The sequence below is a fragment of the Crocodylus porosus genome, unplaced genomic scaffold, assembly GCF_001723895.1.
Source record: "Crocodylus porosus isolate Cpor-Errol unplaced genomic scaffold, CroPor_comp1, whole genome shotgun sequence".
NCBI classification, from domain to species: domain Eukaryota; kingdom Metazoa; phylum Chordata; order Crocodylia; family Crocodylidae; genus Crocodylus; species Crocodylus porosus.
The window spans coordinates 37,530,583-37,547,551 of record NW_017728915.1 but is presented as its reverse complement, the minus strand read 5'-3'; the positions used below and the strand labels follow the sequence as shown (position 1 = coordinate 37,547,551).

At 47.4% G+C, this 16,969-nt stretch overlaps 2 protein-coding genes and 1 non-coding gene across 3 annotated transcripts in view; 2 read left to right on the top strand and 1 right to left on the bottom strand.

Moving 5' to 3' along the window:
* Positions 1–768: 768 nt before the first annotated feature.
* MAP1LC3B (microtubule associated protein 1 light chain 3 beta) lies at positions 769–6,261 on the bottom strand. Its single transcript, XM_019535998.1, has 4 exons — positions 6,145–6,261; positions 4,002–4,057; positions 2,286–2,392; positions 769–1,311 (listed from the first exon to the last, which is right to left on the bottom strand). Exons 1-4 carry the CDS (start codon positions 6,182–6,184, stop codon positions 1,137–1,139), a joined length of 378 nt encoding a protein of 125 aa, XP_019391543.1. The 5' UTR covers positions 6,185–6,261; the 3' UTR covers positions 769–1,136.
* Positions 6,262–16,634: 10,373 nt separating this feature from the next.
* Positions 16,635–16,707, top strand: TRNAM-CAU. The gene has a single exon. It is a non-coding gene; the product is annotated as a tRNA-Met (tRNA).
* A 188-nt stretch (positions 16,708–16,895) lies between these two features.
* FBXO31 (F-box protein 31) overlaps positions 16,896–16,969 on the top strand; it is a 25,142-nt gene continuing 25,068 nt past the window's right edge. The window contains 1 exon segment of the mRNA XM_019535986.1: positions 16,896–16,969. This exon segment is cut by the window's right edge and continues 105 nt beyond it. Within this exon segment, the coding sequence (XP_019391531.1) occupies positions 16,896–16,969 (74 nt within the window).

The following is a 16,969-nucleotide window of genomic DNA, read 5'->3' as shown; positions in this document are numbered from 1 at the left end:
GCACTTTCCCCTACCCCCTCACTTATAACATGCACAACAAGTGACAGACGGTTGTAGGCAGTTTGGATTCATATTTCCAGCAGCAGATCTGAATCCAGTATGGATGGGTGTTAAGACACACAAGAAGGCCTGGATGCACCATAGAGCTTATAGGTAACCACACAGCTGCAAAGATGGAGCGAGTGGAGGAGGGACCAGGCAGAACTCCAAAGACTCAACATTATAGGGTACTATTTGTTTTTCCAATTGTATTAGCCTGCTTTGCAACTGGTTGCATCTATCCCCACAGTCTTGTTTACTGAAGTCATTTCTTTGAACAAACCCTTCCCACTTGCTATTTTCCAGGTTGCGGAGGGCAGAAGAGAGACCCCCTACAGGTTAGAAGGAAAACAAGATGCTACTGAGCGGCAGTATTTCAGTGAATATACAAAGTGCTGAGAGAAGTCTCCAGCCTTCACTGCTATTAGCCTAAGAACCTTAACATATGCACTTCCTAAAACTAGAGGAAAGCTGGGGTGTTCGATGGGAATACTACTATCTGGCACCTCCTTATACAGTGGTGGTACCAAGAAAGATGATAAACTTCCCTCCCAACCATGTGCTGCAACACAGTGTAAACACCGAAGCAGAGCGACTCCATAGCTTGACCCAGAAGTTTAGGATAGTCCCTGTCTTTGCTCTCCCATGGAACAAAAAAACAAAACAAAACCAAACACAAAACAACAAACCCTTTCCTTGACAAGCTGGATTTTTTTTTTTTTTTTTTAAAAGGAATTGTGAGGGATTTGCCACAAAGATGTCACACTGAAACACATGGGTTCACTACATGAAAAGGTGCCAATTCCTTTATTACAAAGGCCAGCTGAGTGTCCCTTTTATTGGCTATTTACATATGCAAGGTATGGTTCCATTCAGAGTCCAGAAACTTAAGTGTGCCTGTGTTAAATATTACAGCAGGTTTTCAAAGCAGGATCTGCCTGTCTGTACTGGCACTCGTCTCTTTAATATCCACAAACAAGGCAAGGCAAGATGAGAACACCTGCTAAAGCAAGACTACACTATGGTACTGAGGGCAGAGTGACATCCCTTTCGTTTTCCTGGGGCGAGGGTCAAACCAAAATCCTGGGCTAGAAGCCTTACACAGCCGAGTGTACTCCAAAGGTTTCCTGAGAGGCGTAGACCATGTAAAGGAATCCATCCTCATCCTTTTCGCTCTCATACACCTCCGAGATGGGCGTTGAGACACTCACCATGCTGTGTCCGTTCACCAGCAGGAAGAAAGCTTGGTTCGAGTTCAGCTGCAAGCGCCGTCTGTTACAGGAAAGAGAGATGCATTACAGATGCCAATCGCAGGGGTGCCAGGAGAAGGTAAGAAAGGCTCCCCAAGACAGGATGCACCGCAAACCTCCATGAGGAATAATTTTCTTTAACACTTAATCTAGGGTGTAAGAATCCCAGGAAAGGCAAGCCATTTCTATGGAGTTAGCCTGTTCTAATCTCAGGCTTCCAGTTCTCTATCTGCACATGCCCCAAACAGGGGACAGGAAAAGCCAGACTGACAACAGCATGAAGGACAAAGCCATGACTTTTTACATGGTTTACACATGCCTGAGAAGCCAAGTGCTCTGAGGAGCAGCTTATTTTCTTGGGCAGCCCTGATGGGACGGGCCCTGCCTCTGACCCTGTAAGCACCAAATCATCTTCTGCAAGGGGATGGTGGCCTTGTTGCAAGACCTCAAGTAGGAAGACAGGGAGGAAAGCACATGTTTATTTTCTTGAGACCTTGAGTTTTGGAGTGAAGCATTCCCCTCACCCACTGGCTGGGGAAGATGGGACACGATGGAAACTGCATCATTACCATATTTCTGCAGAGGTACAAATCTAAGGCAGCCTGGCTTCTGCCCTACACAGCAGCTAGCTTGTACCTAGCTTTAGCTGAAGTTTTAGGCACACAGGGAACAAAAGGCCTATTCTACATAACATCCATATGTGAGCTCAGGGGATGTTCCTGCACCACGGCAAGGTTTTGGTATGTACAGAAAGGCAGTGGTGTACACATGGTGTAGAGCTGTGCCAATTAAAGCGTCCCACCCCTGCTTCCCAGAGCATGTCTATAAATGCCTAGGGTGCCCACCACATGGAGCAACGTATGATCTGGAAGCAGGGATGACAGGGCCACTTAGAAGTTGGAGAGCCCTGATTTAGAGGGTCACCCAACACATTCACCCACTAGCAAACTAGTGAATGAGACTGCAATTTGGATCTGGCACATGTTAACATACTACCTGATGATCTTTATCAGCTCACTCATGTTAACATGATCCGGTACCAGGAACTTGGTTTTATCCAGAACTGGAAGCTGCTTCTCCCCTTTGTACCTTTCAATAATGACCTGGAAAAAAGAAAAATTCAGTTTCAATGATGCACTGGAAGCAGGTGCAAGCAGCTCCAAGGGGATTCCCACCCTTGCATCACTTGCAGTTTAAAAGCATGCAAGAGCAACAAAGGTCAGACTCTGAGCGGTTATAACCACTTGCAATCTTGCTTTGTTTTAGGTGTGGCAGCACCTCCAGGGCTCACCTGCATGTGCACACACCTCTGGTCAAAAGCTGTACTGGACAAAATGAAGAGACAACCAGGGATTTTAGACCCACCATCAGCAGAGTTTTACAGCATGGTTCCAATATTGGACATATACCACTGTCTATACAACATTGTCTCCTCTGGAGCCAGCTTAAACATGGATCTGGCTAAAAAAGCTGTTGCAAAGGGGACCTTGCCCAAACGGGAAAGAACAGCATTATTTTGGTCAGAGGGAAGTTAATGTTGCTGACAGCCAGCTCAGGCACATTCAGTTTCCATTTTTCTTTTGAGTGGAGAGTGCAACCCCAGGTTTGGCAACGAGCTTTCTTGCAACTTAGGCAAGAGCCGCTTGCAGTGGCTTTCATTGATGATAATCAGCTTCCAGCACTGAGTTTTTTGATCACATTATTGCTTCTGTCTGCAAAGCAGCAAGGCACCTCCCACCCCTCAGTAAGAGGCCATAAAGCAAGCGCAACCCATGGGAAATAAGGGAGGCAGGCAACTGTCATGCAGAGACCGACCAATTAAGCACAGTCTTATTAGCAGCACGGCATCGCTCCCTCTGGAATAGTTTCTTTCGGATTTCAAGCTTTGTTTTATCCTCGCATTTGCAGAGATAAGCTCAGACTGCAGCAACCGTGACAAGAACAGGGACTCCTAATTCACCAGTCCCTGGCAGCATCAGCAAGCCCCAGGCGACCTGCCCCTGAGGAAGTCCAGAGGACAAGGCAGCTATAAATACATCAATGCCCCCACCGCCGCTACAACAACCAGCATGGCAGAGGTGGCAGGGGGCAAAACCTGAAGACAGAGGATAGTCCAGACAAGCAGGGTGGCCCTGACTAAACAGCAAATCAGACAAGGAGAGGCTGAAAGGACTGGAGCTGACAACAGGTGTCAACCCCTTGTGTAGCCCACCCCAAACAGGGTAGCTAACAATCCAGCAGGGTAGTGGCACTTCCACAGGCTCCACACACGTCTTCTCTTAGGTACATTTCCTCAGCACAGGTCCTTACACAGAACTCAAACCAAAGCACGAACGAGTGCCTATCCTTCCAGGTCCTGCTCCCCGTGGAAGCATCGTCATACCTCTCTATCAAGGCCATGAGACTCATTCTAGTATGAGCTCTGAAAAGCAAGACTTTGGGCTGGCACTGGATCCTTGGAGGTGCAGTTTTGCTGGAAGTCGCACATAGCAACATGGCCATACCCCAGCAGCCCACGTTGCATCCAGGGAGGAGCTGCCACCTTCCAGCCCCTGGGCTTGGGAAACAAGTCTCAGACTCCACAGATCCAAGTCACCCTAAAAGGACAACCCTCAATCCTGGAGACCCAGCTGATTCATTCCTGGCTCGCTTGCTCTCTCACTGTGGGATGGAAGCAAGGCCTGGAAGTTAAGTGACAACAGCTGTACTTACTGGTATTTTTGTTGGGTGCTGATCTCGAATCAGTCGTACATCTTCTACTCTTTGCTCTGTAGAAGAAAAAAGAGTTTATTTAAAATGCCCAGATACATACTAGTTGGCTTTTTTCCTGCAATATAAAAGTATGCATGTTTATTTGGCTTTGACTGCCTTGCCAGGCATCTGCATCTTCCTGTTGAAACAGCAGAATGAAAAGCATTAGTAAAAACGGGAAAGACAAGTCCATCAAAGCAGTAAGAAACCCAAACTCTCCTGGGAGGGACAGAAGTGTTCTTCAATCAGCAAGGCAACTGCAAGAGGTTAGCGGACACAGTCCCATCGCCTGTCTGCTAAGCAGGCAACATTGACTCATGCAGATTTGCTGTGTCACGTCAAATTCTCATCTCCACCTGCCTATTTGTTTAGGTATGACACCACGTGCCCGAAGAGGAAGTCGTTGGCTAGACCTGCGTGGGAGAGAGGGCTAACCAAAACAGGCCAGGCTCAGCTTACACCCAGCAGTCTAGTGTTAAACAGGTACAGTTTTTTTCTGTCTTGATTGAACTCTGCATGCTTCCAAACACCGATGCTGCTGCCAGGAAGCTTCCTTTACAGCCTTTGCCCTGAGCAGTTAGCAAGACTTCCCATTTTCCTTTCAGAGGGAAGTCATAATGGCACCAACATAACCCTGCTTTGGCAGTGTAGTTGGACCTGGTGTGAACAGATGCAGCTGCCTGGAAATCAGTTCAACGTGCTTACACCAGGTATAGCTGGCTCCAGAAGCCTAAAATTCGTCTCCTGGTTGACGCTTGCTGGGCTGTCTTCATCTCCAAGCACCTTCCCCAGGAGGGAGATTTAGTACTGCAGCATGACGTGGAAGCTGCATTTATTGAACTGATCAGGAACAGGAAAAAAAGCCACTATCGGCACCCATCAATCCGAACCCGTTACTCATACACACAGGTGCTGCTAGCCTGCCGTTCAAAGAAGCGTCTCGCTCCCCCTCTCCGGTCCATGCCAAGAGCTCACACGTTACCAGCCACACAAAAGCTTTCACATGCCTAGAAAGGACCCACAGCACATCCGACACATGACCCTCAAACACAATTAGTCTCACCTGAGCAAGGATGAAACAAAAACAAAAAAGGAGGGTTGTAATGAACAGGCTTTCCATTGATGATTTTCCCCCAAACCTCTTGAAGGCCTGTATACTGTTCCCATCAGTTTGCCATCCTAAATGCCCGCATGACTTTCTAAATTTCTTATAAACGGACAAATTCTTAACACCTATCATTATGGCTTCCGAGGGCAGAGAAGTATTACCAGCGAGCAATATCCTCGATGACTGAAGTCACCAGAACCGGGGGAAGAGAGATTTGAGGCTAGGAGGGGGGGCAGTGCAGGGAAAAACCAAAACAGCACAACCAAGCAAACTGTTTTGGCTAAACTTCCTTTTCAACTGGGAAAAAGGATGCGTTTGCACACAGGAAGCATCCACCGAGCCGCACAAGACGGGAGAGAGAAACCTCCTCGCGGACGACTGACGCCAGCTTCATCCCATTGCAGAGACGGGCTCGTTGCAGCTGCAGTCGCTCAGCTGCTCTCTGCCGTGAACTTAATACCCACGGCCGAGGTTGCCGATGGGAGGCGCGGCAGCCGTTTTTCGTGGCAGGGGGGTGACGCTACTGCGGAGACAGCCCCAGGAAACGACAGACCAGATTCGCCAGCTTCATTTGGGGACGGGTTTTTTTCCTCCCTGGCTACAGCGACGGCAAGGGACCCGGCCGGACCCGACCCGCGGGGAGAAGGGACGGTGGTGGTGGGGGGCAACGGGACCGATGCCTTCCACCCGTGACTTTGCGGAGGGAGGATCCGACACTTGGGGCGGGTCAACCCCGCTCCCCGATGCATCCCCACGGGCCCGGGCCCGGCCCCACCAAACGGGGGGGGGGTTGGGGGCAGGAGTGAGAAATCCCATGCAGGGCAGAGGCTGGGGGGGGCACGGGACCCCCCCCCACAAGGCGGGGTGTCCCCACCAAAAGGAGGGTGCTACTGCCCCTCCCCCACCTCCAGGAGGGGGTGCCCCCTCTCTAAAAAGGGGGTGCCCTGACCAAAAAGGGGGTGCCCCCCAATAACACAAAGCGGGGGTGCACCTCACCAAAGGAGCGGCGCTGCTTGAAGCTCTTCTCGGAGGGCATGGCGCTGGCGCTGGCGACGATAGTGGCGGTGGCGGCGGCGGCTCCGCGCTGTCTGCAGCTCCCGGGCCCGCTCCGCCGCCTCCCGCCTGCGTCATAGGGGCGGGCCGCCCCGCCCCCGGCGCCATCTTGGGTGTGGCGGTTGCGCGTGCGCCGCCCTGGTGCAATCTTGAGTGTGGCGCTTGCGCATGCCCCACATTCCGTGACGCCATCTTGAGTGTGGCCCCGCCCTTCCCCCGGGAATGGCTCCTCTGTGGGATCCCCCTCACGCCACGCGAGACGCCGCCGTAGCAGCGCCCTCGCTGCGCCACGTTGAAGGCTCCGTCGCGGGGGACAGTCCGGTTGTCCTCTGTGACGCAAAAGCGTACACTTTCAACCAGACTGTCCTCTGCGATGGCCGTCCCCTCACAGCGAGGGCAGTCATCCCGCGCGTCAAGGACAGCCTTCACCACACACACGGGGTCCAAGGGGACTTCAGAGCCGCCCGTGGAGCGGAGCAGGTAGCCAGCTGGGATTCCCCTCCTTCTCCAAGATGCTTTGCCTCGAAACAGGCTGTCCTGCCGCTGGGTTGAGGTGGCAGCGCCATTGGAAGCAGTCGGCCACCAGCTTTTGATGTCAGCAGCCATTTTCTTGAGCGACATGCCTTCAGCGAGTCCTTGTTGGCCACCGCAGCCTTCAGTCATAACGAACGGGAGGAGAGCACTCCGGTGAAGTTGGTGCTTGAGGATCACCGACGTTGGTTGCACAAATGCCAGCATCCTCACTGAACCTGTCTTCCCATTTCACACGGAGGATTTTCCAGAGGCACTGTTGGTCATATCTCCCCCCACATCATTCCCTTCACGCTGGCACCCTGCTCCAACCCCATTGCCCTACAATAGCACTGCCGTGTTACCCCTAAGCACTCCCAACCCGTGTACAAGCTCCCCACATTGACCGCTGCCCCTTGCACGTAGTATTGTCCCCCAGGGTCTACGCTGGCAGAGCCCTGCTGCATTGGGTTCGACAAGTGTTGGAACTGGATCCCCTAGAACAGAATTAAGTTACACGGTATTGACAGAAAAAACAAACAAACAAACTCAGACCTGCCTACATTAATATGCCATATTTCTTGTTAATCATCATGGCACTACTGCAGCATGGTTCATTCAATCAGTCAAGTCTACAAGTCAAGTCTAGCATTAGTGTAGATTTGCACTACTTGCTTCCCTCCTGTATCGCTTGTTCCCCTCTGAGCCACGTCCAAATGATATGGCTGTATTACAAGCTCCAGTTACAAAAAAAACCTCTTTAAAATGATTAAAAATCTTCCATCTAGCAATACATGTTCCTGATCAGCCCCCCAGCTCTCCCCCACACATCAGCTAAGATGCAGTCATTCACATTTCACTACTGCAAACATGGAAAAGAAATACTATTATTTATTTATTTATTAAATAAGTGTATTAAATAAATGCTATTGTATACAACATTACCTCAACATAACTTCAGTTTGTTTTGCAGTCTAGAAGAGAACTGTATATATGCAACTAAAGAACTTGCTTCACATCCCATTCCTGTCTTCTTGTAGCCACCTGCTCCTCCACTTATCACATCTCATCCTAAAAGGCTGAAGCTTGAAGCCAGATCTGGCTAGCAGTTCTGCGTAAGGGAGCAAAGGGTGCTTTTGAACTGGTTTAATTAAAACCAGTGAGGGTCTGCTGGAGAAAATAGGGGTCTTACATTCTCCATAGTAGTTCAGCAGCAAATCCACATTCAGGCCTAGCTGGCTGGGATTTGTCCCTATACTATTTCAAGGCACCACCTTAATTTTAGTATGTGTATGCTTTCAATTGCAAGTTATCAGCTTTTTAAGGGGAACAGCACCTACCAAAGCTGCACAGAGGAAGAGATGTATTTTCCTTGGTTTGTAACTGAGTGTTTATTTTCTCCCCTGCACTACCACCACAAAACAGCTGGGGCGTTTTTGCTTAATCTTCCAAAATACATTCTCATTCAGGCTGGAAGTGAATCAAGAAGGTTTTAGCTCCAAGGGAATTTTTATCCCACAAGCTAAAGAATAGGAATGTATCATTGATTGACTCTTAATAACCTGAATATTAACCATGGAGTACTTATTATATATTTTGCCTGTTTCTATTAAAATACACCATGTACAAAAAATAGCCTAGTTTGTCAAGGAGATGGGAAAAGAAGGGATAGGAAACTAACATCTGGCAGTAATTTAAGTATAAGAAAATTCAATGAATTAGTACTTTGCAGGTGCAATCAACTCCAGGGAATTGTAACTATGAAACATCATATATTACACATCTGTGCTGTGAATTCATGTTATTTAGATCCAGTGAGGCAACCCAAACTAGATAAATCTTCATTGCAAAAACCTGCGACCACACCACATCAGTTGACCAAGACCTTGTTAGATGTGCAATGGAGCCATTTCAATTGCAACCCAAGTTTACTTTGTTTTTCCTGTAAAAAAACAAAACAACAAAAAAAAAACAAAACAAAAACTGGCCTCTGCATTGAAAATATTCAATTGTTTCTTCTTTAAACCTGCCTTATGGTACAAGCCAATGCTGTTACACAGGAAGAAGTTTGACTCGGGTCCAACCATCCCTACGTTCCTTTCTTCACAGTCATGTTCTTAGCACTGTGTTTGTTTTTTAAACAAGGGACAGACCTTGTCTTGATGGGGCATGAGTTGGAGTTGCTTCCACAACCAGTCAGAGCACAGGGAACTGCATCCAGCAACATGCTTAGCTAGATGAACCCTGTTTCAGTGCATTAAGAAGCCCTATTGTGTAACTGGCTGGTGAACTGGGGATTATCTGTTTCATGGTTAGTTTTCAGGATGAAACTAAGATTTCAAATTATAAAGATGCCACATTCACATTCTGCAGTGAAGGCTCAGCAGGCACCTTATGACTCAAGGCCAAGTATTTCCGGTAGCTATACAATTATAAGATGAGATCACTCCAAATAGGACTGCTAAGGGAAATAGCCTGGAGGTCTATGAATGCTTCCATGCTACCAATAGCCAAAAACTGGAGGTGGAACAAAGTCGGCTGGTTATCAGCAAGGGGGTTGATGATATTAGAAACAGACTATGGGACAAAAAACAAACTACATCTATTCTTTGGTCTGTTTATCCAATGAATGATGAGGGGAATCTTTTTTAAAAGGGACCTCAAAGTTTGAGTTAGTTTATAAAACAGGCTGCATTTCATTTTAAATTAATTAATGAGAGAGAGTTGGTACCTCAAAGTCAGGCCTTTCAAAAGTGCCTCCATTTTCAAGCCAAACAAAGCCTCCTTAGATACTATCCTAAAAAGCCTCACTATTTTTCTTTGTCTGATATTTTTAAGTACAGATAGGCAACAGAAAGTGAATTTTGTGCTTTTGTCCACAAATTATCTATCAGATGTTACTGTCCTTCAAGCCCAGGCTTCAGAGCAACAATGCAGAACAGATTAGAAAATCTGACTACTTGATTTAGGAGACTGAATGGTGATCTCTTTTGAAGATCTTGCTCAGACTACTTTTAATATGCCTCACAAAAAACTTTACACCCAAGGGTATAGTTGTCCCCATTTAACAGATAGGTAAACAGAAGCAGGATGAATTGGCAAAAAAAGGTCACAAAGCTAGTCAGCTACAGTGCTGGGAATAAATAGCAGCTCTGACTCTTCTGCTTGTGCCCCATCTTACAAGCTACAGTAGTCACAAAGACTGAAATAGAACAAACCATAGATTTGGCTATTGTTAGATCCTAAAGCAGGTGTTTGCTGTTAAAAAGTCAGCTCTGTGCAGGGATACAGAGCCCCACATTCAGAGTATTCTGTGCCAAGACTTAAATATTCTGCTGTAGTCCACAGAAACATGCAGGCCTACAAGAAGCGTCATCTATTAGCTTTGATTCCTATACAGAGTCCATAAATCAAGAGCTTTAGAAGCTACAGGAAGCAAAGAGGCAAAAAAAAACAATACTGAAATAGGAAAATACAGACTTTCACTTGCCTGTTGTAGGATAGCAGGGCTCATTAATAAAAGGAATTCTTTCCCCAATGTCTCTTAGAAACTGCTCTTGGGGAAAACTGGGTCTCATGCTTTCCATCATGGTCCCTTTGAGCAATAATAAATTTGAGCTAAAGAGAGTCTAGAACAGCTAAGAACAACCACCTCCCCCTGCCATTAATTAACCAGCCATCTGTCAGGACTGTCTATACCTTTCCCCTAGGGATTCCTTATCCACATTAGTGAAGAGAAACAGGCTTTTTTAAACCCAGACTGCAGCTTCCACAGGACTCTGGGCAGATATTTGACTCCAGTGTTCCCTATAAACAGCATTTTTCTGCAGCAACTCAAGGCCTTCAAGAGAAAGAGCTTTTTTCTCACCTCCCCTCATCCTTTCGCATAGCAACTTTCTAATTTCACCCAACCTTCCAAGCCAGCTTTGACTACTAGAAAATAAGCCTGTTTTCACACCACCCATGCTCCACTACAAGCCAAGAACAACTTTCCCCCTAAACAAATCCCTCATCACCTGCTTCTTATCATCATGTTTTGGGCTGCCAGCCTCCAGAACAGTTTACTATGTTTTCAGTTAAGACTAGCTCACCATCATTAGCCACTACAGAAGCCTTTTTCATACTCAGTATCCTTAGCATGTGAGCTATAGTCACTGTTTAAAAACTAGTTACCTACAATCTACTGCTGGGAAGCCCTAAATGGGAAACAGTGGTAGGTAACTCCTTTTAACCTAGGCAGGTCTCTTAAGGCACTCACCTAAGGACTCAGCCCACCTCCCAGGACTCAATCCAGGTCTCATCTCAGCTAATTACCAGCAGGTTGAATGACTTGCACAATCAGAGTTACCAATCCCTCTCAAGTGTCTCTGATAAAAAAACATGCTTTAAAGGTCTTCTCTTTGGACATATAAATTTGCTTGGTAGTTAGTGCTGCACTTTTTTTGTAGCAAATAGTAGTCTTTAGTCCTAGAATTGTTCAGTCAGCATTTACCATCAGCATTTAATTCAACACAGGCATCAAGAGAAAATTGTGAAGCAGCTTTAAAGGCAAAATTCCATAAAAGGAAGAAAAGGCATCTGCATTATGAGAATCTTGCTCTATAATCAGGATCACAGTAGTGGGGCTAGTTGTCTAACCAGTGTCCTCATTCAGAAGAATTGTGGTGGCAAATTGCAACCCTTTTCCCCAAAGAGATGTAGAATAAAAGCTCTATTAACTTGATTGCGAACAGAGGAAGGAGGATAACAAAAGAAGTTCTCAGAGTGCACCCAGATCATCTAATTTTTTTCTATTGATCAGACCTGTGACATCAATCAACGAAGTTTTGGTCTTGAAAGGACTGAATACAAGGGTGCAGCCATTCTCCAAGTTATGTAAGTTGTTGTGGGAAAGAATCGAGAATTAGCCAGCCGTTGTGACCATTTGAAACGGCTCTGCTGAGGATTTTAGATCAGTAGTTGCTAACTTTTCTTGTACTAGGGCCCATTTGTAATCATCATCGATGGCTAGTCTCCACCCAGTGCTCCTGACCCATTTGCCCCCAGTGTGTGGGGCAGCGAGGGCCCCAAGCAGCTCCTGGCAAAATGCAACTTTGCCAGCCTGCAAAGGGAAAGCCCCAGGTTCCCACATTTTTCTACTTTAAAGAAGAATCCATTTTTAAAGTTTGTTCATGATCCTTTCATACATTTTTGCGCACCAGTTTTGGGTTGCAACCCATGGCTTGAAGCACTGTTTTAGTTCCTGTGGTTGCTTCCAAATTGCTGTAGTCCTGTGAAGAAAATTCTCTAGAGTTGGAACATCTTGGAAAACACTACCTGGTACCGCTGCGTCAGCATTTATCCATTGAAGAACAAAGCAAATCAACAGCACAATAAAAGGGAAGTCCTTTTGTGAGGAATGTAACAAAAACAAATGTTTTGCATGTCTCCTTACTGCCTTTTCAGTAAGTGTTAGGGGGGACAAACACTGCTCATACCTTGCATATTAATGAACACAGCTAGTGATGATGGTGCTTGTGGAGATTTCTTGGCTTCAATACCATTCTTGGAGAGAAAGGTGTTGTTTTCTTTTGGTGGACACATGGCAGGTCATTTGATGGAGGGCGTCAATAATTTAAATGTCTATAGCACCTTTCCTGACAAAAGATCCACAGTCTCTTTGCAAGGACTGTACTTTGTATAATGTGGATTTGGTGGCATAATACTGAGTGATATAATAAATATTTTCAACTGTTTTTAGCATACACTGAATGTGAGGATATCTGTGGGCTTTACAAATATTAATTAAAGTCTCAAGAGCGCCTGTGATTTTGGTAAACATCCTCCTCATTTTACAGACTGAAACACGGGGAGCTTTAACCACTTGCCCAAGATTACACAACTGTTACTCAGCAGCAGAGCCAGTTATAGTAATAAAACTCAGAGCACCTGACTCCCTATCTCATGATCTAACCACTGGATGATGCTCCTTCTCCGAACTCCGCCTGCCAGAGGACTTGGACTGTCAGAAAATAATTACCCAGGCTGGAACCTGTCCAAGACACCGGGAATAACAACCTTTTTGGCTGCTAAATTGCCACAGAGTCTTTAATGATTGCAAGTCACCAGGACCACAGGTGATCAATCAGTCTTAGGTCTCATTAGACCTCTATTGAGTACAGCACCCCTTTGCACCATGTTCTGGCATGGGTTTCAGCACTGACGTAAAGAGAAACCAGCTACATCCTGAGTCATCCACAGTATATTTTGCAGCACCCTGGACTTTCCTCAAAGGTCTCCTGTTAGCGTACCAAGTAGCTGATCCTGCAGTATGTGATGAAGTCAGATCCCAGCTAGGGTGGTAGAAGGTGGGAATTACTAAATCACAGGGAGAAAAACTCCCTCCTAGAGTCAAAAAGGAGACAAGGAATATCTGGAATGGAAATAAAAAGGGGTGGAACTGTACAGTCCTTGACAATGTACTCCTAGCCTGGAATAAGAAGCCCTAAACAGCTGTTCTCTAAATAATCTCTCCTCAAAGGACACTTATTACAAAGCAAAAATTGCACTGCAGGCTTACACCACAGAACGTGTTGTTATGCTCAGGGTAGAGAGCAAGGCTTACAAAGATTGGTTCATCTGTCTCTGCCTGGCTTGCAACAGTCCTCTTCCTCTTGCCAAGTAGCAGATAAATAATTCTGTCATAGCTGTTCAGGTTATAATTGGCTAGATACGCCATCCATTAGCATAGCTTTTCTCAGAGCCTGGTAAGGGATAAACAGTTGCAGGAGATAAGGACACCACATTTGGGCTTAATCCAAACACTTTTGGGCCAGTGAAAAGACTTTAATTGACTTCAGTGGAAGCTATATTGGGTCCTTAACTGCAGGAGAGAAATGGAAAAGTCTCTCCATTTTCAGTATATCTATCAGTAGCATTTGGCTACTGACTCCAGGCTCCAGGTTTGTCATCTTGAACAGTGATGCTGAAGAGTCAGGGAAGTTACCAAGGAATGACTGTAGTATTTTTTAAAATGAGGGGTATTTGGATGTTTGGTAATACGAGAAAGCACATAAGCAATGTAGGAGAATAATACTTACTATTTATTCTCACCCTTACCAACAAAACTAAGGCTGATAGCTTTCAGGTAGTGGGCCTCAGTAACATAGTAGAGAACACCGCAGTTTTATAATATGACCCCAGAAAAGTTGCATCCCCAGAGGAGATGCTGAATGAGAATTCAGTATAAAGGGCCTGATTCCCGTCTCTCTGTCCCCAACTGTTTCCACTACCTTGCTTTTCCTGGCCTGCCCTCCAAACTCTCTCTCTGCCTTTTGGCAGCATCAGTACCATCTGTTTGAGTTGCCTACATCTAAGCAGACAACACGAGAAGCCCCATCAAGCTGCCTTCTGGATCTTGGAGTGATTTGACAGGGGTTACTCCTATCTTGCGTGATGAGAGACTGGATGCTTCAAACCTCTTTGGCATCCATGTAAGGCTCTTAGCACTGACAGAGCATATTATATCTTTAGTTGCAACCTCTTCCCACACATCATCCTTGTACTTTATGCAGGTCAAGAGGCTAAATGACTGATCCAAGGAAACGTAGGGGTGACCGTAAACGCCATCGACTCCCATGGGCTTTGGATTAGGTCTGCCGTGCATCACTGGCTGAGCTGGTGTGAGTATTCATAGTTTCATAGTTTCTAGGGTCAGAAGGGACCTGAGCAGATCATCTAGTCCGACCCCCTAGATTCCAATCCCTTGTCACGCAGACAGAGGATGGGCAACACGCCTTTGCATCAGTGAGTCATTTCCTCTACTTCATCTGCAGCATTAGCTCCGAAATGGCTTGATGCCATGATGAACCAACCTGCCTCCTACTGGTTTGCCTTGAACCAAACTGCCTCCTGCTGGTTTGACCTGGACCAACTCGCCCCTACCAGTTTGACCTGGACCAACCTGCCTGCTACCGGTTTGACCTGGACCAACCTTTGCCCCTACTGGTTTGACTTGGATTAACCGGCCCCTACTGGTTTGCACTGGACCAACCTGCCTCCTCCTGGTTTGACTTGGACCAACTTGCCCCTACCGGTTTGACCTTGACCAACCTGTCTGTTACTGGTTTGACCTGAACCAACCTGCTTCTTATTGGTTTGATTCGCTGATAGTTGCTTCAGCAGATAAAACTATGGGAAGGGGAGATGAGGTCCTTGATGAATCCCACCCCCGGTCACGTGGGGGTTGAGAGGAGGCAGTAACTCCGTGCCATAGAGAAGATAGATACATCCCTGTAGCCAGAGGGGTGGGCAGAGTGGTTGCGATGACATGAGAGGTGGAGAAATGACTTGGGGGACAATCTGACGGCTCTGGGCACATGAAACAAGGCCAGAGTACGCTGGAGAGAGGGGCCAAAGGAGAGAGAGTAAAAATAGAGACAAAACTACAGGAGATGAATGGAGTAATTTCCTGCAGAGTTCCTGCCTTGAGCAATGCAACAAGGGGCTTGTTTTGTTTTATTCCTAGCTGAGTCCTCAGCATCTGAGCCCTTTGCTGCTTCATCCAACAACCCAACAACTGCCAGTGGCCTAGCGCTACAAGATCCTCCGGATTCCCGTCTTTCCGCAGGCCCGGTGGATAGCACAGTGACCTGGGGTGGCCGCGTGTCTTGGTGCAGGGAGAAGCCAGTCCTGTTACTCCCCGGATCCCACCTCACACCTTGTGTGCAACCAGGTTTCTGCAACTCGGTGTCCAAGTGCCCAGTTTCAAGCCATCTTGAGCTGGATTTTGAGAAGCTCTTTGCATCCATGGGTTTAAATTGGAGCCACGGGGGCTCAGCTTGGCAAAGAGCCAAGCCCAGGAGCTTTGAGCCCAGACACCCAAAATCAGTGGTTAGCTTTGAAAGCATTGACCTCATTTCACAGGGACGTTCTTCTGCTCCTTTTAAACTTGGTGGAGGAACATAATAGTGCAGAATGTTACCGCTGGGGTATCTTCTTATGGGGATCGTCCGCTCACCTCAGACAGGGACCGGCACCGTACCTGCACTCCTGGACAAACTTTTAGTATCAAGCCCCCCTTCACCAGAGATACTAATAATAATAATTTAAAAATTGCCATTTTTGGACCCTTTTCTGTCCGGGCCCTGGGTGGCCACCCAGTTCACCCGTGTCTGTCTCCAGCCTTGTCCTGGGGTGGAGTAAAACGCTGTCCGCACTGACCTCCCACTGACATCGAGGGACTAGGATGGCGGTGGCCAACCTGCGGCACGGGCGCCACGTGTCACAAGCATCCCAGGGCAGCCTCGGTGCGGACGGGGTAGGTGCCAGCAGCACCGTACCTAGACTCCTGGTGGCCCCGGGCCAACGTTTAGTATTGGGCCCCACTTCGCTGGCGATAGTAATAATAATAATAATAATTTAAATGACCATTGTTGGCCCAATTTCTGTCCTGGCCCTGGGCAGCCGCCCAGTTTGCTCATGCCTGTGTCCAGCCCCGGGTGGCCAACAGCGCAGGGGCAGATAGGAAGCAGAAAGCAGAGCAGGAGACAGGGCACGGGTCGGGGATTGGAGCTGCACTCAAGGAGGATGGGGCAGAGAGGGCTCTGCCGCGCCAGTCAGCAGTTCACTCCCCCAATTAAACAAAACACAATTAAAACAGGAGTGAGACAAGAAGACATAGAACTAGAACTCTTGTTCCAAAAGGATACCTTCTGTTTTATTTTGGAACCAAAAGTTCTAATATCTTTTATTTTACTTAGTTGATTTATTTTGTTTCATTTTTTTTTTGCGTTATTTATGTTCCCAAAGGGTACCTTTTATTTTGTTTTGTTTTAGTTTATTTATTATATTTTATGCATATTCCCAAAATGCTGACGCGAAGGGGAACAATGCTGGCCGGGTACAGATACCAAAGGCGAGCAGGGAAACCTTTTGTCCAAGCCGCCTCGTTAGCGCAGTAGGTAGCGCGTCAGTCTCATAATCTGAAGGTCGTGAGTTCGATCCTCACACGGGGCAGCGGCAAAATTTTTTTCCTGTAGGCGGCGCTAAGGCCCCGGCTGAATCCTGAGGGGCAGGGCCACACACCCCGGGAGGAAGGGGCGTGGCTGCGTGACCCTGCACGCTGAGGTGGCGAGCGGCCATTGGCGGGCCGGGGCGGGTCCGGCGGCCAGGCGGCCGGAAGCGGGCTCAGTGCGGCAGCAGCCATGGCGGTGTGCGCACGGCTGTGCGGTGCGGGCACGGCTCGGGGCTGTCGGCGGCGCGGGGCGAGGCTGCGCGG